Source organism: Parus major, chromosome 2 (assembly GCF_001522545.3).
Source record: "Parus major isolate Abel chromosome 2, Parus_major1.1, whole genome shotgun sequence".
NCBI classification, from domain to species: domain Eukaryota; kingdom Metazoa; phylum Chordata; class Aves; order Passeriformes; family Paridae; genus Parus; species Parus major.
Window position 1 is genome coordinate 73,798,593 of NC_031769.1, and position 26,212 is coordinate 73,824,804.

Below are 26,212 nucleotides of genomic sequence, written 5' to 3' on the forward strand. Positions count from 1 at the left end.
AAAAAGCTGCACAAGGTCAGCCCTTTCAGACCAGCTCTCTGGGGTGACACATGGTAATCACATGTACCCCTCCTCCTAAGGAAAGGAGCCTACTGTCTCATACACAGTCTCAAAATAGTAATTGTTATCATGTAACCCATTAAAGATTTGAATTTATCTTCCTGAAAAAGTTACAGAGATAGATGTAGAGAGAATTGTGACTGACTAAAAGTCTGCTGTCAGTTTGGTGGCAGGCTGGTTGTATCAAAGTGAGTCTTTTTTGTAGTAAAATGATCTTACAGAAGATTTCAGAATCCCAGTAGACATACAGATGCCAAAGGATGCCCTCAGAATTAAATAAAGCATAATACTTCACATACTGTGAAGAAATTGCTTTTAACTTTTTTTCTGACTTACTTAATTCAGAGTATCAACAGTATCATAGAGTAAAAACCATTTCATATTAATTTTGTCAAAATGTTTAGGTATGACTAGTTGAAGGTACTAGTTACTATATAGTATAGTAACTAGTTACCAGTTGAATAGTTACTATAATTTTCATTCATGTTTTTGTAGACAGCAAAAAACTCCTTAGTGTCAATATAACAATGTCAAATCACAACTTTAACCTTAGACTCTATTGGATAAGTGAAACTGAAATGGGGTGAAGAACTTGTTTAAGCTGTTTCTATTCAAGAGGGAAAATCTGCTCTATTGTTGGAAACAGAATGAGTGAGTGTAAGCAACATCAGGCTAAGTGATCATGCTCTTCATCCTAGACCTTGCTCAAGAAGCCTGTCTTTGTCTACTGGATAAAGATGATATGCAAGTATCCTGCCAAGCTTCAGTTTGGAAAATGAAATGAGGCCAAGAGCAGACCTTGCTAAGGAACCTGTAATTTATGAAGCCCTGAAATGCTAAATATTCTTACAGAGATGTTACTCTGTGATCATTTTTAATCACTTTTGTGATTAAAAAAAAACAACAAACAAAAACCCAACAAAAACCAACAAAAACAAACAAGCACCCCAACCCTCCATCAAAATTATTTGATCATGTAAATCTCTCAGGAATGAAAAATAGCTTAGGATGTACTCTGCTCTGCAACAGCCTCCTTTATTCATCCCAATGTAAAATCTTTCAGCTTGAAATAGACAACCAAATTCTTATCTTAATATATATCATATCTGCAAGCGCATAATGTTTAATTGAATAAAATGGAAAATATAGGGATACCATGGGATCTGTGAAATTGTGGATTGTCTCTTGATGGAAATGGAAAGCAATCTGCTAACACAATTAAACTTTGACAGCATCACCTTTTTCTAAAGAAAAATTAGAATATATATTTATGAATAGGAATAATGGACTTTAAAATATTTTGACATTTGTTTTGATCATTTAAACATAAAATCCCTTTTCTTTTATAGATACAAAATCTCATTCTTTCCCTTTTTCTTTCAATACTATTCACAGACTCATAGCATCAGAGTCAAAGAATGTTTTGCTTTGGAAGGGAGACTGAAAATCATCTAATTCACACCCGTTGCCATGTGCCACTAGACCAACCTGTCCAATCTGGCCTTCAGCAGTTACAGGAAAGGGGCATCCACAACTTCTCCAGGAAGCCTCTGCTAGTACTTCACCACGCTTTGAGTAAAGAAATTCTTCCTAACATAAAAACTATTTCTTCCCTTTTTCACTTTAAAATCTTTCACCCTTGTCGTGTCTGCCAATGTAAAAAGTTGCTCTAGATCTTTCATATAAGGTCCCTTCAAATACTGAAAGGCTACTAATAGGGTGTCTCTGGAGCCTTCTCTTCACCCTCACTCCATCTTTTTGTCCACAAGAACCTCTAAGTGCTTCTCTGAAGACCAGCATTCAATTTATTATTTTTCAGTCATTTTTGGGATTGCCCTGACCCAGGTGCAGCACCTTGCACTTGGCCTGGTTGAACCTCATGAGTTTCTGGTCATCAGAGTTCTCAGGCTTGGTCATATCACTCTGGATGGCATCCCTCATCTTCATCCTTCATCCTCACATCCTTCAAGTGTGTCAGCTGCATAACTCAGTTTCATCTGCAAGCTTGCTGAGGATGTGTTTGATCTCAGTGCCTATGTCATTGATGAAGATATTAAAGAATACTGGTCTTAAGACAGAGCCCTGTGCGACAAAACAGTATAAACTATTTATTTTAAAAAAACAAACCCCAAGCCCCAAAGTTAAATGCATTAAAATTAAAATTTGTTAAGCATTTTTCAGTTTGGGTTGGTTTTTTTTTGTTTGTTTGTTTGTTTGGTTTTTTTTAAGAGTGAAATGTAATCTGCTTAACTTAATTATCTTTATTATTTCCCTTTCCTAAATCAGAAGCACCAGAGCATGGGGTGCAGTGGTTTGGTAAGAGAGAAATTTTAATTGATTTTGTGGCCTTTGACTCAAAGCAAGGACTTTCTGTTACTGTATGTAATAGAGGAAGGTGGGAAGAAAGAGACAAAAGTGTCTCAAGAAGGGAAAACCAAGCTTCCAGGCCCCATGAAGGTTGGTTTGCAAGCCTTGAGAGCTTGAGCAGGTGCAAGAGTACAGGACTGCCAGGAAACATTGTGTTGACAGAAGGACGGAAATTCATGCAAATAAGTCTTTCTTGTCACAACTTAGCATTTGATAGATGAAAATTATGCTGATTTTATAGAATTAAACTGTCAGTTTATGGGGAGAATTATTTAGAACTGCTGGGTTATAATATTCAATCATGTGAACATAAGTAAAAGCTGACTTCAAAATCTTTACCTCTGAATCCTTGCTCTTCCTGCTGTCTTCCAGGAGCACTGTGGCCCCCTTTCTAAAACTTTCTGTGGCTGAATTTCCTCTGCTTGTAACTGCTGGATTTCTGTAGTCTCCAACTCATAAGGTCATCATGGGCACTCACACCCATCATGGGGACATAGATTTTACCTCTCTGCTTATATGAAATGTTAAACCATCTGGGCAGATTTCTGGCTTGTGTTTTACATTGAAAATTACTTTTATAGTTTTCTGTCTCTGCTTTACAACTTCGTAATCTCTTTCTCTCTTCTGGTTGTACCCCCAACAACTGATATCTCCAATTGTAATGTATCCATTTAATTTATGGTTTCAGGATGCAGGGCTGCTGCTGTACTTGGATTTATCTCATTTTCTTTTTTTAGTTGTTTAATTTTTCATAAAGATTTGCAGAGTTTCTGTTACTAAAAGGCAATAGGAAAAAAATTGCTACACAACAATACAGCATAGGGTTTTTATGAGAGGCCTTACCTTAGAATGCTTCATTGTATGTAAAACAGGGGTTTTTTTTCCTTTTCTGATTAAGAAACTCTTGTTAAACAAAATTTGTTTTACAATTTTTCTTGATTTTAAATTATGATTGATCTAAAAATCTGATCATTCCAAAAGGGAAGTGTGTTTCAACTTGTTTGTTTCTTTAATTATGAATAAAGTACAATTTACAAAGAGATGATGTTTCAAAATACAATATTAAATGAAATTTTATATTTAAAAAAAAAATAAAATGTTGAGGTCAATAGACTTTGTTCTTGACTATTTTAATTTCAATTTTTTTTGATTCTGAGTGGTATTATATGTCTGAAAATACTTTGAAAAGGTCTTAAATGAAAAAGTTTTCAAAAATATTTCCTCATTTCTAAAATAATTTTTCTTTAGTTTCAGATGTTTTAACTTAGTTTAACCAACTATACCATTTCTGATAGAAGTTTTTCACACAAGTTATCAGTCTTATTTACCTTTCATTAAACAATGGAAAGACAATTCAGATCTGAAAGTTTAAAAAAGAAAGAGTTTCTCATCTTACAAAGTTTTCTACCTCATATAATCCTAATCTAAATCTAATTCCATTATTTTTTGAGTCTGTGCTTGCCTCTTTTATTTTGCCTCTGTTTCCTATAAGCTAAAAAGGAAAACTAAAGCAGTATCGGAAGAGAAAATGTCACAGAAGGGTGTATGAAAAGATTAGACATTTAAAATGGTTGTCTTTTCAGCTTCTGTCATGTTTTCATTTGCAACTTCTCATCATCTTAAAATCTCAGTAAGTGTCCAATTCTATTTTTCTCCGCTTCTGGTCTTCTTAGCTGTGCTGCACTTTTTAAGTGCTGCAGTAAGAATTTGGTAAACAAAGACTATTTCTCCTATTAATTCCTTTGAAAAAAAGCAAAATGTATTATACCATCTATTGTGTTTGTAATTTATTCATTAACTCTTAAATTTTCATCACATTATTTCTCCTGCACCACCCTCTTTAACCTCAAGAAGTTTTCGAGACACAAATAGGATTCATTTTATTTATTTTGTCAGAGTTAAATCTATAGTTCCAGTTTTGACAAGAGAAAATTTAAAAATGAAGTATGGAATGTAAAAGTGCTGCAGTAAGTGCTTTCAATTTGGAAAATAAATGTTACTGGCACACAGTCAAAATAATAGAAAATGCATCTGAGTTTTGTGCAGGGAGATTATGCACTTTGGGATAATGCATTATATTTGGGTTTGGGGTTTTTTTCCGGCAGAAGAATATATTAAATTTTCTTATTTTCACTTCTAAGTACTCTACCACTGCTCTTTGTAGAAAGTGACTACTTTGTTTCTTTTTTTTACTGGCAACTTTCTTGGACCCCATACAGGATGGGAAAGGAAACTGCACCTTAAAAACTCTGAGGAAATCATATTATTGGCAGTGTCCTTCAGGAATGTTTTTCTTTCAGTAAACTAGGTGTGGAAAGGATTTTTTCACTGTATTAGGAAGATTAATTTTAGTTATTCAGCAGCTAATATATTTGGTGTTTTTCTGAGAATTTACCACACTTAGGTGTGCTTCTAAGGAATACACTTTCATTTTTCTCAGGTATATATAAACATGTCCCTATATGTCTTACTATTTATGCATACATATACACATAGAATACAAAATAAAGGGATACTTGCTGTCCTGATTTTTTTGGCCAGAAGACCAAAGAAAATGTAGTTGTCACAAGCGCTTTGTTTTGGTATCATAATGACTGAAAATTATATTATTTTTTAAATAATTTGAAGAAACTTAGAGACATGAGAGTTTTGCCTTGTTTTCCTAGGAGAATAAAAAAAGTAATCAATAAGAGCTTTTTAGGAGAAATTGTAATACTTGGGGTTTTTTGGTTTTGTTTTTTTTTTCTTTTAAGGGGCTAAATGCTTAATCTTTGAAGAGCAGAAGGGTTGTATGGGAGGTGAAACTTTGTTACCTCCCTGTATTGGGCTGAAAGGCACATCAGCTCTGAAAGACAATTAAAAAAGTCTTTGATTTCCTGCAAATTCTTGAAAAACTTGTGCTCTTCAAAATCATGTTGGTCACAGTTTGGTCTCTCTGTTTCAGACATCCCATCAATCAGGAAACACGTGAATTAATCATCAAGGATGCTGTAATTTTTTTCCATTACTCACACAAGCAAACAAATCCTGAGTTTTAACATGGCATATAGTCTGATTTCCTATACAAACTGATCATGAAAAGATATATTGTGCCCCATGCTAATATGAATCTAAAAGCTTGCCCTAATTTTCCAAGTACTCTGCACACATGACCTCTGAAGCAGACTTCTTTAATTCATGTGTCTAACTACAAACTTAATGTCTTGTTTTAAAATGCTGTTGCATTTTAATGACAGTCTCATCTCTCTCTTCCCTTTGCCCTCCTCCAAATACTGTTTCTAAAATTCATGAAGAGAAAAAACAGCATCCAAGAGAGTGAGACAGGGAAGGTGATTAATTAGTGAGCGATAAAGGGGTGACTTTATTGATGTGTTGACATGCTGGAATGCTGGTGCAGTATTTTTTTCTTAATTTTTGTAACTTGAGCCAGTATGACAACTGGGATGTTGCACAGTTGCTGATGCTCCCTGCACCTCATCTGCAGGTTTTCTTATGTAACTGTGGTGTGGTTATTTGTCAGTAATAGTAAAATATTAAAGTCTCTGTAACCTGTCTGAAAACTCTCATTTGCATAACTATTATTCAGCTTGTTTCTCAGCAAGGGCTAAGTCAGTCTTTCATTGATTAGCTGAGAGGCATTTCAGCTACCTTATTAAGAAATAATCACAGCAATTCTTTATGCTCTGATTGTGTGCTGCTGCCCAGCCAGGCTGCCAACTATTGCTGCAGATGCTAACTAGTTAAATATTTAATTATAATTAGTGATGCTTGAATACCATAATGATGGCTAACACAGGTAACAGCCTTTTCACAGAACTAGGAAGAGCCTTCAGAAGGCATAGTACTTCATGGTTTTGTGGGGTACTAGAGAATTAGTAGCTCATTCTGTGCTAACGACAAACCATCTTGGAACCTTGTTTTTTCCTTCTGTTTTCTGTGGGGACAGTGGATTTGTTTCTGCACCTTCCATTATTACAGAAATAAATTTTGTAGAAACCTCATGATATTTACTCAAACAAAAGTAGAAGGATAACCCCCTTCTTCAGCATTATCAAAATATAGTTTGGGGTCTCAAGTGTGTGACCTTAGTGCCAGTCCAGGTTCTGAACTGCTCAAGAGAGATTCTATTTTACACATATCAGATGGGGGGTATGTTTGATGGGCTCCTGTCTGGTCTCTCTCTCCCTTTGGTCCTCACCCAAAATTTTATCTCAGGGTCTGAACGAAGCTGACAGGTAAATAGGTGGGAATATACCTGGTGGTTTAGCAGATGCTGAGAAACAAAAAAAGCAGAGTCTCAAGTGGGGAATCAATGGAAAATTCCCAGTCACAGGAGTTTGCTGCATTATTCTTTGTGTGAAAAAACAAAGGAGTGATAGAGCCAATAGTGGTTGATATAATCTACAAAGCATAAGTTTATTCCATTTTTAAGTTGCAGGGTTTGGGTTTAAATGCTCTTTAATGCCACAAACCATATAAAAATGTATATGTGTATCAAAAGGGGTAAAACCAAAGAATTGGTTTTGTTCTTTTTGAAATGGAAAATAAGACTCTTCTTAGGGATAAAACTCTCCCAGGAATTTCAAAAGCTCTAACATCATAGAAAGTTTTAGCTAAAGTGAAGTAAAGTCACAAAAGCATTTCAGTTGGAATTTTTATAAGCAATAAGATTTTACTGTCTTTTATATCATCAATTGCTTTTAATATTTTCAACACTCAGCAAATACTTGATTTAATGACGAATTAATTGCTCTCTTTATATATCTGAATGATCTCTTATAAAATGATAAGAAATAATTTTACAAGTTCTGTTAGAGAAATATAGAAAGCTGAGTAAATTTGTGAAGTCTTAGAGATATAAGCAAATTAATTTAAAGATATATTTTTCAAAGCTCACTGTGCAAACTAATTTCTCTCTACTTAGACATAAAAATTTTCCAGGTACGAGTTCTGTCACTAAACAAGATTTGTTCATTAAAAACCAAAAAGTTTGTTCATTGTTTATGATAAGGTGTGAACTCTAACCATTAAAATTTAGATTTTTCTGGGGAAAAAAATCCTTATAAATATTTTAGATGTCGTAACTGAGCTCTTCTTTTTGTCCATTGCATTAAAATATTGTCTTTCAAATAGCTGTTATTTAATGTATTTAATGTGTTGAGTATCTGCAGGTGTATTGCTATTTTCTTGAAATTCTTTAGAGTACAGTATAACTTGTTTCTTGAAAGCATTCTTAGGGTTTCACCAGGCATTTGAAGCCTATCTTTTTTCTGAAAAAACAAAATACTTTATTTAGGAACACAGAATATAGACCTATATTTGGGGCTTCCATGTTAACAAAGGTAGTAACTGATAATACTAAATAGAGACTAATTCATTTATGAGGAAAAAAATTGGGAATTTAATTAAAAAATTAACAATAATCTTCTCTAAAAGTGCTTGGGGCTTTCAAAGAATCCTTTCCTAGAGGGAAATGAAGAGGGTTTGAAAGATAAGGCAGTTTATTTTGGCTCACTTACTGTCTCAGTGTAAATGACAAAAGCTATCTTCATGAAGAGATTTGGTCATAGTGCATGTGGGTGAGGTTTTGAAATTCCAGGAAAACTTGAAGTACCTGCTGCTAACGTATACCCCAAAGGAGATTTTCTCTCAGTGATGAAGGACCAGGCTGGGAGCACTTCAGCTATCAGTACATACACAAACCCATGGGTCTGAGGCATAGACCTCCCTTAAGTCCTCAGGAAAATAATGAAGCCATGGAAGGCTGGAAACCATTTCCAAATACATGAAGGACAAGAAGGCAACTGAGTGAAGTCAGTGTGGGTTTACAAAGGAGAAATCATGCTTAACCAAACTGCTAGCTTTCTATAATGAGGCAACTGGCTTGACGGATGAGGGAAGTATAGTGAATGTAATTTACCTTGACTTTAAAACAGGTTTTCCCTTTGGCTGCAAAATAAACTCATGGAGAAACTGGTGAAGTTAAGTGGACAGTGAGTAGGATCAAAAACTCACAGAATGTCCAGGCCATTGAAAGAGGTCACCCAGAGGGGTTGTGTAGTCTCCATCTGTAGAAAAAAAATATTTTGTCCATATGGCTACAGCTGCTTCTTGTAGCTGACCCTGAGCTGGGGGTTTGGACCAGAAGAACTCCAGAAGTCTCATCCAACCTCAGCCTTTCTGTATTTCTATGACTCTGCAATTAGAGAAACCACACAGTGGTTCACACTTCACCACAGATCAGAGGTTGCATGGAGAAATAAACACATGTTTATTTCCACCAAATTATTAGCCTTCCTTCCAGCTTAGTCTTTGGCCCAGTACTCCATTTATACCAGCACAAAATGTGTGTCTCTGGGCTATGTCCTCCAGTAAGGTTAATTCACTAATCTTAGGGAAATATTTGATTTAGGCTGCTCCAGACTAAACGTGTCAATCTTTCTACCTTGAGACCTGAAGGTATTTTTTTAGTACAACAGGACAGTGCCCTTAGCTATTACAATATGTCTGATTGATTGGCTGCAATCTATAATACTGCAGGTATGACATTATCCTCTTGCCATAACGCTGTTCCTTCTGAGTTCAGCTGAGGTGCAATTTCACCAGGATTATTTCAGCACTCTATTTCACTGACTTTAACCTTAAAAAGACATTATCGATTTCCTATCTAAACCACAGTTTTGCAGACTGAAATAACTAGACAAATTTATGTTTATTATAAAAAAATAAAATATGCAATATATGTAATAAACAAGCTGCTTATTGCGTGTCTTGAGGTAAGTTACATAAATCATAAACCACCTAGCCACTATACAGTTGCATTTTTACTCTAGCGTGGAAGAAGCTCAGACAAAAATAAAGGAAAAACCTTGCTTCAGTTGCAAATAAAAAAGAAAAAGTAAGCACTGCCTTTTCTAAAGAATTAGGATGTTGACTGCAATAATTTTTGAAAATATGTGGGCTTTTTTAATTAATATTCATTTAATTATTGAAGCCATTCAAAGGAGGGTATTAAGGGTGAAACAGAGTAAGAAGAAATGATTTCTATTCAAAGTTAAATCACTGCAAACTGAAAATGGCTTATGACCCTTTATGGACATTTTTATTTTAAAAAAAGTGACTTTGAAATTGTAGCCTTACAAGAATTGATGAGATTTTGTACTTCATATTTAAATTTGTCTATTTCCTGTGTTTTCTCTGAGTGTGTGAGATTGGGTATGTCTGTATGTATGAACAACGAAACACTGCCTTTAATTTATTAAATTATAGTGGATACTTTTGTGAATGACATTATGAAAATATATTCATACAAGTTAATAAAGATTTACATGTGTTCTAAATGGAGAAAAAAAAAGGATCAGTGAGAAGAAGCCTCCAATAACTTATGTGTGTGAATGCTACACAGATGTCAAGACCTGTTTCTTTTCTAAGACATTATTTTCTTGTCCTTTTAATTTAAAATTTAGAAAGGTAGGAAAGAATATAAAAGGAAAATTATTTTCACCAATTAGATTTGCATTTATTTCTCTAGACAAGACAGATAGAGCTGCAGTAGTAAGTGTCAGTGAAATGAGCCCTTTATTCCCTCCTGCATCACAGCAGACATCTGTTATAAAATTACTCAATTCATTACTCTTGAATTTGGGAAATGAACAATAGTACACAAGAGAAATGAGGATTTATAAAGATGAAAGTGAGGCACAAATATTATTTAATCTTTTTTTAGAGACTGTACACAAAATGTCCCCTGACTGCTTTTAGCATCTCTGAGTTTAGTCACTTAGTTTGCAAGCACTTCCACATTGACTGGCAAGTAGAGGGTTTTACTTGAGTGAAAGGTTTCTTGACGAGACACACCCAGCTATTCACACACAGCTTTGATGTTTGGTGAGTCCTCATGAAACACATTCAGTTCTGATAAACAAAATATAAATGAGAATTACTTTGGCTGAAGTTATCTGTAGATTGCTGTACTCTCTAGTTAGAGTAGCTGTTGCCAGTCTCAGTAGAGCATGCCTCAGTAGCTCTAATGACCTTATACTCCTATGCAGTAATGCTGGGCAAAGCAATGAAAACTTTTAAAGAATCAAACTAGAAGCCCAAGCATTACTATTTCTGATATTTTCAAATCCATGAAGGTTTGTGGGTTGTTTTTTTTTTCCTGATGTTTTTTATATGTTTTGTTTTGTTTTGTTTTTAGTTCATCAACGATCAGAAAAGAGTCATAGTCCTACCAGCAAATGTAGGTAGGGTGAAAACAAGTCAAAATGAGTTGTGAGAAGAGATAAATTACCAAGCATAAGAGTTACTTTTTATTGAGCACTGGAGAAAGCCCAGGATAAAGTAGGTGTCTCCAGAATATTGAGAGGTCTGAGTTGATATTCTCACCGTTCAGAAAACTGATGTCTCTCACTCTTCTTGTCTCTGGTACTACCTGCTAAAATTCACAAGATTAATGGCTAGAAACCTGTAGGGCACAATGGCTGTCTGTCATGTTTTCCTGAGGACAGTATCATTCCTCTGAAGTTACATAATTCAGTGTTTTTAGAACAAATCCTTCAGACTTTCAGAAGACTGAAAGTCTAAAAGTTGGACTAGGGATTTCCATAATCTACTACAGAAAGGAATATTGGGGATTAAACACCTTTTAATACTATGTTGATGGAGACAGGGACATTTAAATCTACTTTACAGAAGTTGCAATAATTGGCAAAAGGAGAACCATATTTTCAATTTGAAATGTCTAAAGTCATATAGAAAGCTGATACTAAGCAAAAATTGCACCATTTTATATATATATAACATATATATATTATATAACACAATACACAAACAAATGCGTGCAAGAACTCACTTCAAAATTTCTATCTTTGAGCTAGTTTTGTAATTTAGTATATTTTTTGAGTTCTTTTAACAACAGAAACTATAATGAATTGTTTCAAACTTCTTATAATCAGGGTCTGACCAATAGCAGAAAATCTTTTAATAATGAGATCTTAACTAAAATATGTCTGCAATTTGAAGTAATTGGTGGAATTCTTGACAGGTTCAGTAAAACTGAAATATCTGAAGAATTAAGAAAAGAATGTTACAGAACACCTTAAAATATCCTCATATGCATTTCAGTATCTTGTGTTGCAGGCAAAATTATAATCAATTTGAGCTGCAGTCTCAGATTTCTCAATTCTTGCTTTACATGTATTGGTAATGTATTTTGATTTATTTGCGTTTCCTTCCTTTCCCACATCTCATATATTTATTCAAAAAGCATAGAAGGACAGCAGAATGAAGGATTGCTTCCTGATTGTCCATGGTTTAGCATTGACATTGACAGATTCCTAGCAGAAATAAAAATGTTTGTAATTTATCAAAAATAAAGATTCTAGATCATTGACAAAGTAGGTATAGATTCAACACAGGGGTTTTCTGAGTCAAACATGACACAAGACAGAATAAAAATTAAATTAATGACACTACTTCATTATCTGACCATATTAGTAAAGGAAATTTTGTTCTATTTGGAAACAGTTTGTTTCTTTCTTTTAACTGATGATTAAACTGTAGAGCTGCATTATATATTTACATAGTAGTACTGGCCTGGATTTGAATCTCAGCAAAATAAACATAAATTATTAACCTGGAGTGAAATTTCATTTTACCTGAGTTAACTTTCAAGGGTTCAATGAACCGTGGAGGCTTGTGCATTTACTGATGTATTTACATTTTATAATGAAAGTTTCAGTCTTTTTTTTTTTTTGTCTTTTTTTTAACAATTATTTCCCTCATATTCTTAAGCATGTTTGTGAATTAGAAGTGATAATTTCCCAGGCAGAGGATGATGGCTCTGTCATAAATGATGTCCTGTAAGTATTGCTAATGATGACAAAGCTGAGACAATATGTATAAATAGTTGCATACAGAACCAGTTAATTATTTTGTACTCAGAATTTTTTGCATTATTCTTCTGCAGTTTTTCTGTAAGCCTCAGAATTGTAGAGCTACACTGTTTTTGGAAGTATGTAGCATTTGATTTTGTTATGTTACCAAACTCCCTAAAGTAATCACTTTTTTATATGCTAGAAAGCCAATTATTAAAGCATATCTGTGAAGCTATAATAATTTTATTATTGTAAGGCTTAGAAATGCCAGACATAATTAGTTTCCTCTCTGATGTTAGGCAGTTCATAAATATGTTTACTGGGTATTGATAGAGTATATCACACATTTTTTGTGCTGTAATATATTTTTGTGGTAACCTTCCTATGAATGTGCTTACAAGGACAACACACTCAAAGATGGGGGACATCATTCTCAGCCCACTTTGGTTTTGTGCCAGTTAAAACTCAATAGAGCAGTCCAGATTCATAGATGGTATTACTCTGTAGGCACAACTAACATCAGAATTGATCTCTTAACTAGTATACAAAGTACATCTCTGCAGAGAACAATCAAATAGGGAGAGGAAGTGGCTTTGGCAGTCAGATCCAAAAATCATAGCCTTTATCAAACTGATATTTTTCTTGCCAAGTCAAATTATTAGTAACTTTATAGCAAGCAAAATATTTGATGTGAAATAGTAGGACTTGGGGGCTTTTGTAATAGAATTTAGCAAAAGTGAGTTAATGTCTCTTTATTACAGGGGAAACGCTTCCACCTGTTTGTTGTTTAGTAGTCTACAGAGTACAGCTCTTGTCAGCATGATGACATATATCTTCCAGAAATATCAAGATTCAACTTCCATATGTGTATTTCTACATATATTTCTCTCATTCAATCACAATGCTGTCATCCTTAATCTACAGAATATTTGGGTATTAATTTAGGTGGTTTGGTTTCTGTTCCCCCTCATAACCAGCAGCTTCATATAAACAACCTCTGAAATAACGGGACTGAGATTCAGATTTCCAAACCTGTGAGGATTCACTCTAAACAGCCAGAGAGCCAGCCTAGGCTTCTGTACTGGTTTTGGCTGGGACAGAGTTTATTCTCTTCACAGTTGCTGATATAGGGCAATGTTTTTTGATTTGTGCTGGAAACAACATTGATAACACAGGGATATTTTATTGATCACTGATCTATGCTTAACACAGAGTCAAGGCCTTTTCTGCTTCTCACACCAACCCACCAGCACACAAATGGGGATGCACAAGAATCTGGGAGGGGACACAGCCAGAACAGCTGATCCCAAATCACCAAAGAAACGTTCCATTATATTTGGAGTCATGCACAGCAATTAATTAGGGGGAAGGTTGAGAGCTGCTGCTTGGGGACTGACTGGGCATCAATTCACTGGTGGTGCCTAATTATGTTAATTTGTATTTCCTGGGGTTTATTTCTCCCAGTCAGATATTTTACTTTTCATAGCAATGTTATTATCATTAATATTATTAATATTTTAATGAGATTTCAGTTATTAAACTGTTCTTATCTGAACCCACAAGTTTTCCCACTTTTATTCTTCCAGTTCTCTTGCCTCCATCCTCCTGGCTGAGGGAATGAGTGAGCAGCTGTGTGGTACTTGTTTGTTGACAGATGTTAAACTAGGAGAGTTTATACAGTTTATTGAATCTCACACAAAAGGAGATAGATAGATAACTAGTTTGGATCATGTTAAGACTCCAACAGGTAGAAACACTGATATTTATTTCTTTTCCCCATGACACTTACCTGGCCTGGATTCCAGATGTTATTCTTGCCAAGTGGTTTTAGTAGCTGCAGAGGTGGGACCTGCTTAATCTGTTGAAAGTTCTTCTGTCTTGTAGGATGGACAGATTGAGAATTAAACTCTCTTCTAGTTTGAGGCTTGTATTCTATTTACTTGTGATCTCCGTCCTAACCCCTTTTTTGATATTGCCAAGTTGTTCCCACCCTAACTAAAAAATACAGGAGGAGAAAAGGAAGAATGCTTTTATTTGCAAAGTGTCTAGAAAGATTGTGAAGCTCAAGAAAGTCAGACTCACAAAAAAATATGGTCATTTAGAGCCTAATCCAATGGCAATTGTTTAATTAAATAACTTTGAGGATATCCACCTAACTGGTTTATCTAAACTCAGAGAAAGATTTACCATATGCTTTCACTTGTTATTTAACCAGAAGGTATATAATCTGAAATACTTTAGTGGTTAATTTTAATAGATATCAAAAACATGGACTTGTTTGTCCTGTTGTTTTGTTTTCTTATTGCAAGATATTGTAGAGAAACGTGATTACATGGTCAGCTATTACAGCATATCCATAGTTATAGATGTTATCTGGCTTTCCAGCTGGCATGATCAACCATCTTACAGTACCACCAAGCTTTTTCAAACCTTTTTATGTGTAGGAAGATGGTTGCTCTACATTAGCTCTGATTTAACATGAGCTAAAGCGTTCTCTGTGCTGATAGATTTATGGTTAAGGTGGCTGCAGAAATGGATACTTTGTCAGTAAGCAATTTGCCTCCATTCATGGAGGTTCGATTACCAGCCTTGCTGCACTGATGACAGTTTTGACTGCACCATGGAGCTTTAGTGTTTCTTGCTTGTCTGCATGTGACCGTAGGGCGTCTGTGGCCTCATCCAAGTAGATACATCGTACAGATGTACTCTGGTTTCGGCTAGGATAGAACGGATTTTCTTCATAGTAGCCAATATGGGGCTGTGTTCTGAATTTTCCTGAAAACAGTGTAGATAACATGGGGATGTTTTAGCTATTGCTGAGCAGTGCTTATGTAGTCAGAGTCTTTTCTGCACCTCACCCCACCTCACCAGTGAGGAGGCTGTGGGTACACAAGAAGTTGGGATGGGAGACAGCCAGGACAGCTGATCCAAGCTGACTAAAGGAATATGTCAGACCATACGGCGTCATGGTCAGCATGAACTGGGGAGAAGAAGAGAAGTTGGAATGTTGGGAGCAATGGCCTTTGTCTTTCCAAGTCATCACTGTATTATGGAGCTCTGTTTTCCTGAGGATGTCTGAAAATCTTCCTGCCAATGGGAAAGGAGTAAATGAACTTATATTTTTCCTTTCTTTGCATTTAAAGTTTTTGCTTTATCCATTAAACTGTCTTTAATTCAACCCATGAGTTTCCTCACTTTTATCATTTTGATTCTCTCCCTCATCCCAGTTGGTGTGAGTGAAGAAGCAGCTGGGTGGGGCTGAGTTGTTGACTGGCATTAAGCCATTACAAGATCAAAGATCATTTAGAGTTCCTTTTCAAATACTGCTCTGCAGGAGGCCTGATGTGCATACTAGTGGCTGCAGAGGATCTATGTCTGTTCTCTCTACAAGGGATAACCTTTGCCAAGCTTGGTGAGGTGATTTGTGTCTGCAGTACCATGACTCCTATTGATTAAGGGTTGTTGTAGCAGCAAAGGCATGCATCAGTTTTGTATTCCAAAAGCATTTCTTTGCACAGGTTCTTTAGATTAATGGCAGTATAGTACAGGTCAGAATCAGAATTCTTGCAGGAGCACCATTTATACTGCATTTTGTTATTCCAAATAAATTATTTTAGTAGTGATATTTTATTCATCATTTGCATTTCATGAGTTTCTAAGCCTGCAGTTTGGGGGACACAGTAAATATGATCAAGATTTCTTAATAATCGTGTATTAAAAGATGTAATTGCTGGTGGTTCATTTGTTTCCCTTTATCAAGCTGGGGAAATGAATAAATGTAATCTCAGGTTATCAAAGCATGTATGGGGCTGAATTCACGCAGGGTATCTCTTTGAAGCTCTCTTTATGGGTTAATTATATTATGCATAATGGTACTTAAATCCATACAAGATAGTTTGAAGAAATGAATATTAGCAACAGCTAATATCAAAAAAACCCCAAGAACTAAGAAAAATCTGACCATCTGTACTTTTGTAATATGTAAGAGAGAGAAGAAATGAGGGTGTATGTCTGCTCACAACTTCTCACGGGATAAGTATTTTTTTATGAATATCACTGCATATAATACCCTAAAATTTTAGGAAATAAAGTACCTTCCTTATGGTTAATTGTTCTGATTGGATTTCTAAATTCTTTTCTCCTAGTTGTCTTAGTGGTTTTCTGATCAGAGGTACATAAGGGACCAATGAGTATTTGAAGTATAAAAGCACTAAGACAGGTTTTGACATCCATAGCTTAAAAAGAAAATGCAAAACAATAACCACAGACTATAAGAAATATATATGTATTATGTATTATATTATATATTCCTGTGTAAGTTTCAATGGTGCTATAAGATATATTCTATCAGACCAAGCCTCCTCCCAAGCCAGCAATGAAATGTGGAAGAAGCTACTGGGGGATAGCCTTCTGCCTCAGTTTCCTGTGGCAGAAATGCTACAGAGCAGAAAGTTGGAGTGAGTCTTTCAAGTGCCAAAGTGTGAGATTCTCAATTATTTGCCTTACTGAGCTTTAAATTAGAAAAATAAAAAAAAGAAAAAATTACAAGAAATTCTTCATGTTGAACTCTTTTGAAGCTGATGAGGGCATCTCTCCTACAATCTTGTACTGCAACATCCATTAGCCTCCCATTTTTCCCTGACCTTCCCATTCATCATCTTTTTGAAGCTGTAGGAAATGAAGAAAACACTGGTATTGCTCTTTCCTGACTCTGCAGTAGGCATTCTGGGAGGCTGTCTGGGAGACCAATGGAGAAGGGGTTAAAGTGCTCTGTGCCTTGCACTTGGTTACTAACCTTCCAGCCGAGGGGGAATTGCTCTCCTTTCATTGAAGTCTTTCAATCTCTTTGCATTACTTTTGGTGCTGTATAACATTTTAAAAGCTCCCTGACTGACAGACATGGCCGGAGGCAGAGCTCTGCTGGGAGAACTGCAATGTACAGACTTTTCTCAGCAAGAGAAGTGGTACGGCAATTAAATTGACTACAACATGACTTTGGCATTTCTGAAGTGGTGCAGACTATCCCACCCCTTTTTTTATGTTTGTTTCCACCTCCCTGGGTCTGGGCAATACTAGAGGACATGTTGAGTTGATTTGTTTTATTTCTTTGCTATGTTTCATTATTACTATGATTTTGCCATAAAAATGAGGCATGCATTCTGCAGCCATGGATCAGGAGAGGTAAAAAAGTTTGGAAACCTTGGAACTGAATTATGGATGAACACAGTCTGAATGTGATGTTATATACCACTGAATACATTAAAAAAGAGAAGCAGAAAACCACATGTGAACTGTTCGGTAAAAAACAAGTTCATATCAAATATAGTGAATGCAGATGTCTGCTGTGGTTGAGTCCTGTCTTAAAGTGTCTTTGCTGGAATAAAATCCATAGACAGAAGATGATTGTGCAAGTAAGATAGTTTTACCCATTACACAAAAGAATATTTTGCTGTAAATGAAAAACATTGAAATGTTTTGAACATAACTTAAAAAACCTTTTACTTAAAGGATTCTGAGCAGATTGGAATTCTTTTCTCATATTTTATCCTTGCTGAAGGTAGTATTAAAACAGTCAATAGATACCTTTCACCAGGTTTATTACTTTTTTTATATTAAGACCTAAAACATAGCTTTTCAAATCAGAACAGAAAATCTCACCCTTAATTTAGCATAGTTAGAAATGCAGTTATTCTTCTAGAGAGGTTGTTTTTGTTTTTTTGGTTTTTTTAAAACTTGTTTTCTGTGTTCCTGGTTATAAATCCTTTCTTGTAAATACTTCAGCATGTACCTAAGACATAAGAATTTCTATGTCATTTATTTTTATGTATAGGTATGATATTATTCATAAAGAAAATATAACCTTTGGCAGTATTTGAAAATGAAAAATATATATGGTTAAGTACTTTATTATTCTTTTTTTTTTAGGTCCATATCATGTCATTGATTTTTAAGCAGAACTCTATTGATTTCCTAGAAACCTATGCTTAAAAATCAATGACACAATATGACCCTAATAAAGTGGTGAATTCCATAGTGCTATAAATTGTATTTTTGTTTTTAAAATGTAAAATGGATCTATCTTAAGTCCTACAGGCAGTTATTTTTTATAGCTGGCAACCAGCACATTATAGAGAAGACTTCAAATGGCATTTCTGACAGAGAAAGAGAGCAAAGGATTCCTTCTCTAGACAGTAGGGTGAAAGAGTGGATCCCCTATTCTCCAGTATTTTGTTTGTAAATCTGGAAAATTTACAAAAAAAATTTTTGATATCACTGGTGGCAAACAGTTTTGTTTGATAACTGATCCTAAAGCAAAGGCTACAGCCCTCTCTCAGGCAGACACAAAGGTAATGCTGAGCAGAGCAAGGACAAGGTGTTCCTGTAATAATTGTTCTATGTTCTAGAGCAGCTCAGTGCTACAATGAAAATAACAATGTTTTTTAAACTGTGATTCTTAATCTTTTTCTCTGTCTCTAGAAACTAACTAGGTGTGAGAATTTTGATGAACGCTTCAGTGTAATCCTATGTAATTTGATGTTGCATGTAAATCTCTTTTATAGGTCCCTATAGATGGAATTTACTGCAGCAAATACCTTGTCATCAGAAGGATTAATGCCTGCATTAGCATTTCTGCAATAAAATCAGAAGCTAAGTGGTGAAGGCCACAGACACCTCAAACCTGGATTCCTCTGCTCTGCATTAAGTGCTGGAGTTTTTATTACTTGCGGTAGGGAAGCCTTTGCCAATGCTCACAAGGAACTGCTTATCCCTGCTTCTCTGGGTCCTGTTTGATGGAGGTCTCCTAACACCACTGCATACACAACCACAAGAGATTTTAGAAGCACAGCCAAGAGAAGATGCTGTCCCAGTGCCAGGGAGGAGATCATCTGCCCAGCGAGTCAAACGAGGCTGGGTGTGGAATCAATTTTTTGTGCTGGAGGAGTACATGGGCTCTGAACCTCAGTATGTGGGAAAGGTAATTTTTTACTATTTCTTTAAAAGTTCAAATTATATAGACAATTAATAAAATAGATTATAAATGCTTATGTTTCTGGTGGGACAAATCTTCTTCAACTGGCAGTAGTTCCTTCTGCTCATTGCTTTTACCATCCAGCCTTTCCTGTAGTCACTATATACTTTCTGTCTTTGTAAGCTAGTCTTATTTCCCCATTCTTGCTTTTGGAATTAAACAAAAACAACAGAAACAACAATAAAAACAAACTTACAAAAAAAAAGAGTTCTGATATAAGTCTGTTGAACAACTAATTTTAATTGAGACTACTGTAGTAACATATTTGATTTTTAGCAACAAACATTGTTTTGATATCAAGAAATAAGATATAAACCTTAAATCTCAACCTCAGAATGCACAGTCATTCCTGTGATTGATATGATTGATATGGTTATTCAAAGTCACTTTTCAGCTAAAGAAGATATACCTTTTTTGGTCTGTTGTCTTATGTCTATTAACCATTTACTTTTATTTCTGATTGTTCAGATTGTTTTCAAGTATTTCTAATATGCTTTATTGCTTCATAATTCCAAGTCCTGCCCTACAGCTTTTATACTGTGTGTAGACATGCACAATCATACCTGCAGAGAATTTTTGCAATTCCCTCTCTCATTATAATGTTTCTGTAAGAGGGCATAAATAACTGACAGAAAACTGATTGAGGGGTGTGGGGGTAGTGAATTTAAATAATAGAGTTTTCAGATAGGAAAGCTGAAAAGGAAACCTGAAGAAAATCTTAGCAGAGTATATAATTGGATGATGTGTATAATTTTCAGTTTAAGTTAAGGACCTTAGTCAATGAAAATAACGAGTCAGGAAATTGTTTCCTGGGTCCCCAAATGCCACTTCCTGAGACAGCAAGTTTTTAAATTCACCTACTGTAAAAATGAGTCATCATGTTTCAGTTCTTCCTTTAATACCATTGTGAAACTTTTTTTTTTGTAGTGTAGTGTACAAGCAAGAAATCTCTTTTTTTCCCCAAAAAAATATAAATAAATCAACAGAAAATTAATACTTCCTCCTACTCTTCCAGAAAGTATTCTGACTATGTATAAATAAAACGCTAGCTTATTTAGCGAAGCAGCCAAAAATGTACTTGGATATTGCATGTGAAGACGGTTTTTTTTAAGCCCTCAAATATATTGGTCAGGGCAATTTGCAAAGCAGTGTATTTGTGTCACAAAGTTAATACAATATTGTATTAACTTTAACTTGTATTAACAATCTCACTTGTTGTAAGTCTGAAGAAAAGGGGGTCCACATAATGAAAAGGAAAACATATTTGTGATATCCAGTTGATACAAGTTACTCTTTCTTTCTAACACATACTTTTGTTCACCTTGCTGAAGATTCCAACAAGGACTCTCACCACATTTGATGCTTGTAGAACAGGCAATGGGATTGCTGTGCCTTTAACATCAAAAGACAGATATTACTGCTGCACCGCTATATTTTCATTAGTCTTTTTCCTTTGTGTAAGTTTTTCTTGGTAGTTATCTAGGGTCAGTCCTAAACTGCCAAGATAATGTTAATTTTACACAAAGTGGACTATTATCAATGTACTGATGAATCAGTGTCTTCTTTTGTCCTGTTTTTGCTTCACAGACACTAAGTTTATAAGCAACTTTAGAACTAATAGGACATTTTCATTAAGAGTAACACTTATCACAGATTTATCTGGAATACTTTTACCTCTTAAGACTTTTTTGAAATGTTACAAATTGTGGGACACTTTTCAAGTATGAGGAAAGTCAAAAAGTCAAACCCCTTTTTTATGTCAAAACACCTGCTTCTAGAACACAGCAATTACTTCTAAGTAATGACCTTTTTCAACAATGTTTATTTTGATGTTTATCACAACTTGTTTTATCTATATTAACTATTTACTTCAATATATCTGAAAAACCCAACAAACCTTGCGAATCTTTATATGTCATCTTTGCTGAATCTCTTACAAAAGCAGAACAAAAAAAATAAACAAAACCAAGATAGAGATTTTTTTGTGTTTACCCCTTATTTTCCACAAAGCTCTCAATGAAGATATAACGCTGAAAGAGAGACATTCCTTAGATAAATTGTGCTTTTAAATCCAGATAACAAAACCCAAGCTTCATATAAATTCAAACTATTGTCAACATACAAAAATATACCCACCAGCCACCAATCAATATCTTTAGATCGTATGCAATTTTTTAAAAAGACATAACATTTTTAAGATGTTAAATACAGTTGAGTTATGGACTGATTGCAGAACTAAATCTGAAGAAATAAATGATTCACCAAAATTAAATGTTCATTCCAAAAGCATAAATTTTCAATTTAATTTGTTTTATATATGCTAGTGTTCTATACTGTTCTATATTTAAAGTGGTAATAAGTGTATTATAAAGTGTAGGATATTTCATGTGACTTGAAATCACAAGAGTTTTATCTTCTTTTAGCCGTGATATCAGGACGCCTGTGCATAGGCATTTATATTACTTACTAAAGAACTACTGCACTAATAATGTCACAGTAATTTATAAATAGGAGTTTATTTTTTGTATTAAATCAGCTGCCAGTTTCACTAAACAGTGGAGGGTGAGTAGCTAACATTGCAAACCTTCTGTAAGAGAATACAGATTTACAGCAATTATGTCTTTTATTATCAGCCAGTGCATGTAATTCCTTCCACGTCTGTTTTTAGACAAATATCTCAAGAAATGTCAGGTTGCAAATCAAAATATAGTTTACAAAGCGATGGGGATTAGTCTAGCTTACAGGTGGTGATTTTGAAATAGTGTTTGAAGATTATACATTAAAAGAATTTAACCTGATTATTAATAAATTTTGGGAATCTGCTCATGTAATCCGTGAGAGGAATAAAAATCCATCAGATTGATAAACAGAAGATAACCCTCTTTGCTCAACATCATTAAGCAGATCCAGTCAAAAAAGTAAAATTAGAATACAGCATTACCATGTGACCTATGAAAACGGACAAGGTTCTGAGAGTAAAATCATTTCTCATTTACTTTGTAGTGCTTTACTTGTGTTCCTGGCAGTGTGAAGCTCCAGAGGCCATTCAAAAACAGCATGTGTGGATGAAGCCAAAAAAGTTAATGATTTTTTTTTTTTGTGCAAAAGCTCAGGTCTCAGTGAAATGATCAAAAGATCAGGTCCTCAAGCATGAACAAGTCCCAACACAGTTTATACCCACAAACAAGGTAGCAGTTTTAAATGCCCTTATGCAAGGATAGCTGAAGGCAGTGCAGCCCCACCAGAACACCACAAATATGTCTGTAACATTTCTTTATTGCTGGGGTTCAACAGTGACATGCAGAGGCAGCTAAATAATCTGAAAAGTCAAGAGAAAAATGTGGTCGATAATATTAGCAAAGGTTTTAGTTGTGCTGGATGTAGTATCTTCCTTTTATGTGTCTTTGCATTCCTAGTGTGTAAATGCATCACATCTTTCTCATGTTGTACACCTGCACCATTGCTTCCAGTAAGAGCTTTTTTGCTGTCTGTCCTCAAGTTTGAAGAAATAGGCATATGGTAACTTATGACTGGGTGCATAGGAAAAGATTGCAAAGTCCTCTTCAATGTAGTGACCATTTCTCTTCCATTTTCTAGCACAGAAATAAAAAATAAAAATCCCAGAATCTCAGTTTACCAGATTTTTTTTTTGCCAATGAATAACCTATATTTTACAACAGTTTGTTCTTTGAACCTCTGTCACATTAATGTATGCTCACATACCAGCTACTACAGATATTTTTTGTTAGGAAAAGGATGCTGAAAAATTTAATACTCACGACTGCTCTACTGCAGTACAGAGTAATGTAACAATATGGTATTTTTCATCTGACTCAATCCTGAGAAAGCATCATCATCTTCAAAGGTTTTCCCATATATCAAGGCAGAAAGCATGCTGATTTGGAGGAAGCACAGCTCTATATCTGTGACCAGAAGAGTGTGCTTTTTTGAAACCATATAATATATCCACTGCATCTGAAATACAAGCATAGAATTCATTTATGCATTTTGTAGTGGACAATTTCTAAGATAATGAAATTAATGTTGACCACCTTCCATCAGGCTTAAATCAACTTGTACTTGTGAATACATACTCTCTCTTTACAGTTATTCTCCCTCTTGGGTGAGTGTCTGGGTGACAGGGCATTCTGTAAACGAAATTTTGTACTGCTTGTTTAGAATCTTCTATGACAAACAATTTTACAGTGCAGTGGCTATCATTTTGGCATTATTCATAAGCACTGAGTTGAAAGAAAACTTAAAAAAGCTCGAAAGAAAAAATAAAATTAAAGGAAAATAAATACATGCAGTGAATTTAAAAGCTGTTGCCTTTGGAGAAAATAAAGGTTAAATTTATTAATAAATGGACCCTGATTAAACTTATCTTTTTAAAATTGTATTTCTACTAGATTTCTAGTAAGATAATCAAAATAATATTTCATTTAAAGTTGTCAGAAGGGTTTTTCGTAATTTATCAGATTCCATTCCCAAACTAAAGGAACATTATTAGGGATAGCCATGTATTATTTCCATTAAACATTTTCACAGTGCCATCATCAAGGAGAGGAAAATTGTTTCAGGGACTGCTGCTAGTAATGTATTAATTGACTCCCATGATGCAGGACATCACAGTTACTCATTTCTGGATGATTTGAATATGAAAGATATGCTATGTATAAGAATGAGCTTGTTCAGTACATTGAACATATACTCACCTCTGTCTGCTGACATCAAAGTGAAATCTTGTTTGGCCTTAGTAGTCTTTAGATAGCAATTTAAAGAACAATCAGGCATGATCACATTAACCTGGCTTACTAAATTGGCTTAGAGAGTTTATGCCATGCACATATTCAAACAAAAGCACTGTCACAATTTATAACAGATAAGGAAATTGATGAGAAATAAAATGGTTGAAAAGGTGTAAGAGGAATCAGAACTTATATCAGAAGTCTGGATTTCTTTTCTTGCTCTGTTGAGCTGAGACCTTTGTCTCTCCACTTATGTCTGTCTAGTGAAAAAAAAAGCTATGACTTTAAAAGCTTTGCATCCTGTATATTGCATAGAGTCTGTGAGACACAAAGTAATTTTGACAGCTGCATGTGAAAGTGTGAGAAGGAAATGGAACCACGGAAACACAAAACCCCTATGAGCAAGTCAGACTTGCATTTAATGTTTAATCCTGAAAGCTTACCTTTTTACAAGGAGTACAAAGACACGCAGCAGAGATGAACAACTTGCAACACAACATTTATTATTGATCTAGTGGCTTCACTTTGTTTATTGATTTGCTTAGGTAGTTCATAGCAGGAAAATTAGAAGCATAGGAGTAGTAAGACCTCTTGCCTCTGGTCCTTACATTGATGAAAACTATACGAGGTATTTGGAGCTGAAAAAAAAGGAGGACTGTGTTTTCAATGATTGCGTGAGAGAGGAGAAAAAGTGAGCTCAGGACACTCAGGAGAGATCAAAATAAAAAGGAAGGATCAACTTCTTGAGCTGTCACCCACACTTTAGAGGATGTAGAAGGTTGAGGTTATTGTTCTGAACAGCTAAGGAGGTCACATACTGGAATATTTCAAACTCTAAAGTTTAGCAGGCTGTATTATGCAAGAATTCAGTGCTCACTGTAGAAGATTCAGAGCCTGTGGAAATGGTCCCGTTAGAATGAATGACTGGGTCTCACAAGACCCCTGAATACAGCTGAGTGTATGGTGATAATGGTGTTTGTGTGTGTCTGAAATTTTTGTTGCAAACACAGACTGAGAAATACGAATGAGCTTGTAGAAATTAAACTGCTAATGAAAAATCTTATATTTGTTCTGTAGTTTTATATTGAATGTTTCTGTATAAATGGCTTCATCTGGGCAAGAAGTTTATTTAAACAGGGAAATATGGGAAAAGATAGTTTAAAAAATATTTAGAAATTGTTCAAAGGACTTGAGTAGAACAGACAAACCAAAACATAGTCTCCTCTTTTAATCCAAGAAAATTTGAAGATTTTAAATTTGTTTAATCTAAATATGGAGTTTGGCTGAGAATTTCTGATTCACCTGATAGACATAGTATAATTGATAGTCAGATCAGACATGAGCATGTATTCTGTATGTCAGAAATGCAAGCTGAATTTATAACCAGTGAAACATTAGACCATTAATTAAAAGCAGTAGGGATCATGAGACCTCCTTTCTGGAAGATCATCAGAATGCCAAGTAACAAATTAAATAGCATTTTCCAGACAGCAAAATGTGGGAAAGTATTAAATACCTGTAGCCATTCCTGTACCTGGGTAACAATCTGTAAACCAAAATAGCAAGAAGGCCTAGGAATGGAATAAAATGTATGCTTGCTGCAACATGCAAGGTGTTTAAAAAGGACGTGATAGCATAATGTCTCACTTAAACATGCTAGAAAAGTATAAATTGTCAGGAGGGAAACAAAAAACTATGGAAATATTAAAGAGCTGCTAAGTGTCAGGAGACTAGATTAAAGCTCAGGATTTCATATCTGTGAGATGGACTATTTTTTTCACAATGTGCACTTTTTTATTTCCTTTGTTCATTGTAGAAAGATGTGGATTTGGCATTAAAAGAGCAATTGGAAAAAAATGTAAACTGCAAATTTGAGAAATATAAATATTTTATAATTCTACTTAAATAGTTGTCAAAGTACGAATAGTTATATAATTTGGACATTTCTACAGTTTTCACTGAAAGGGAGCACGGCAGAGAGAGACCTGGGGTTCCTGCTCCATGGCAAGTTGAATCTGAGTCAGCAGTGCCCTGGCAGCCAGGAGGAACAACCCTGTCCTGGGGGGCATCAGGCACAGCATGGCCAGCCAGGCAAGGGAGGGGATTGTCCTGCTCTGCTCTGGGCTGGG

General features: G+C 35.0%; 1 protein-coding gene across 1 annotated transcript in view; it reads left to right on the plus strand.

Moving 5' to 3' along the window:
• The window catches only part of CDH12 (cadherin 12), a 231,235-nt gene that overhangs the window by 48,448 nt on the left and 156,575 nt on the right, over nt 1-26,212 (plus strand). Inside the window, exon 2 of the mRNA XM_015619585.3 lies at nt 18,866-19,281. Coding sequence (XP_015475071.1) covers nt 19,051-19,281 — 231 coding nt within the window. The 5' untranslated portion in view covers nt 18,866-19,050. The remainder of the gene's footprint in view (nt 1-18,865; nt 19,282-26,212) is intronic.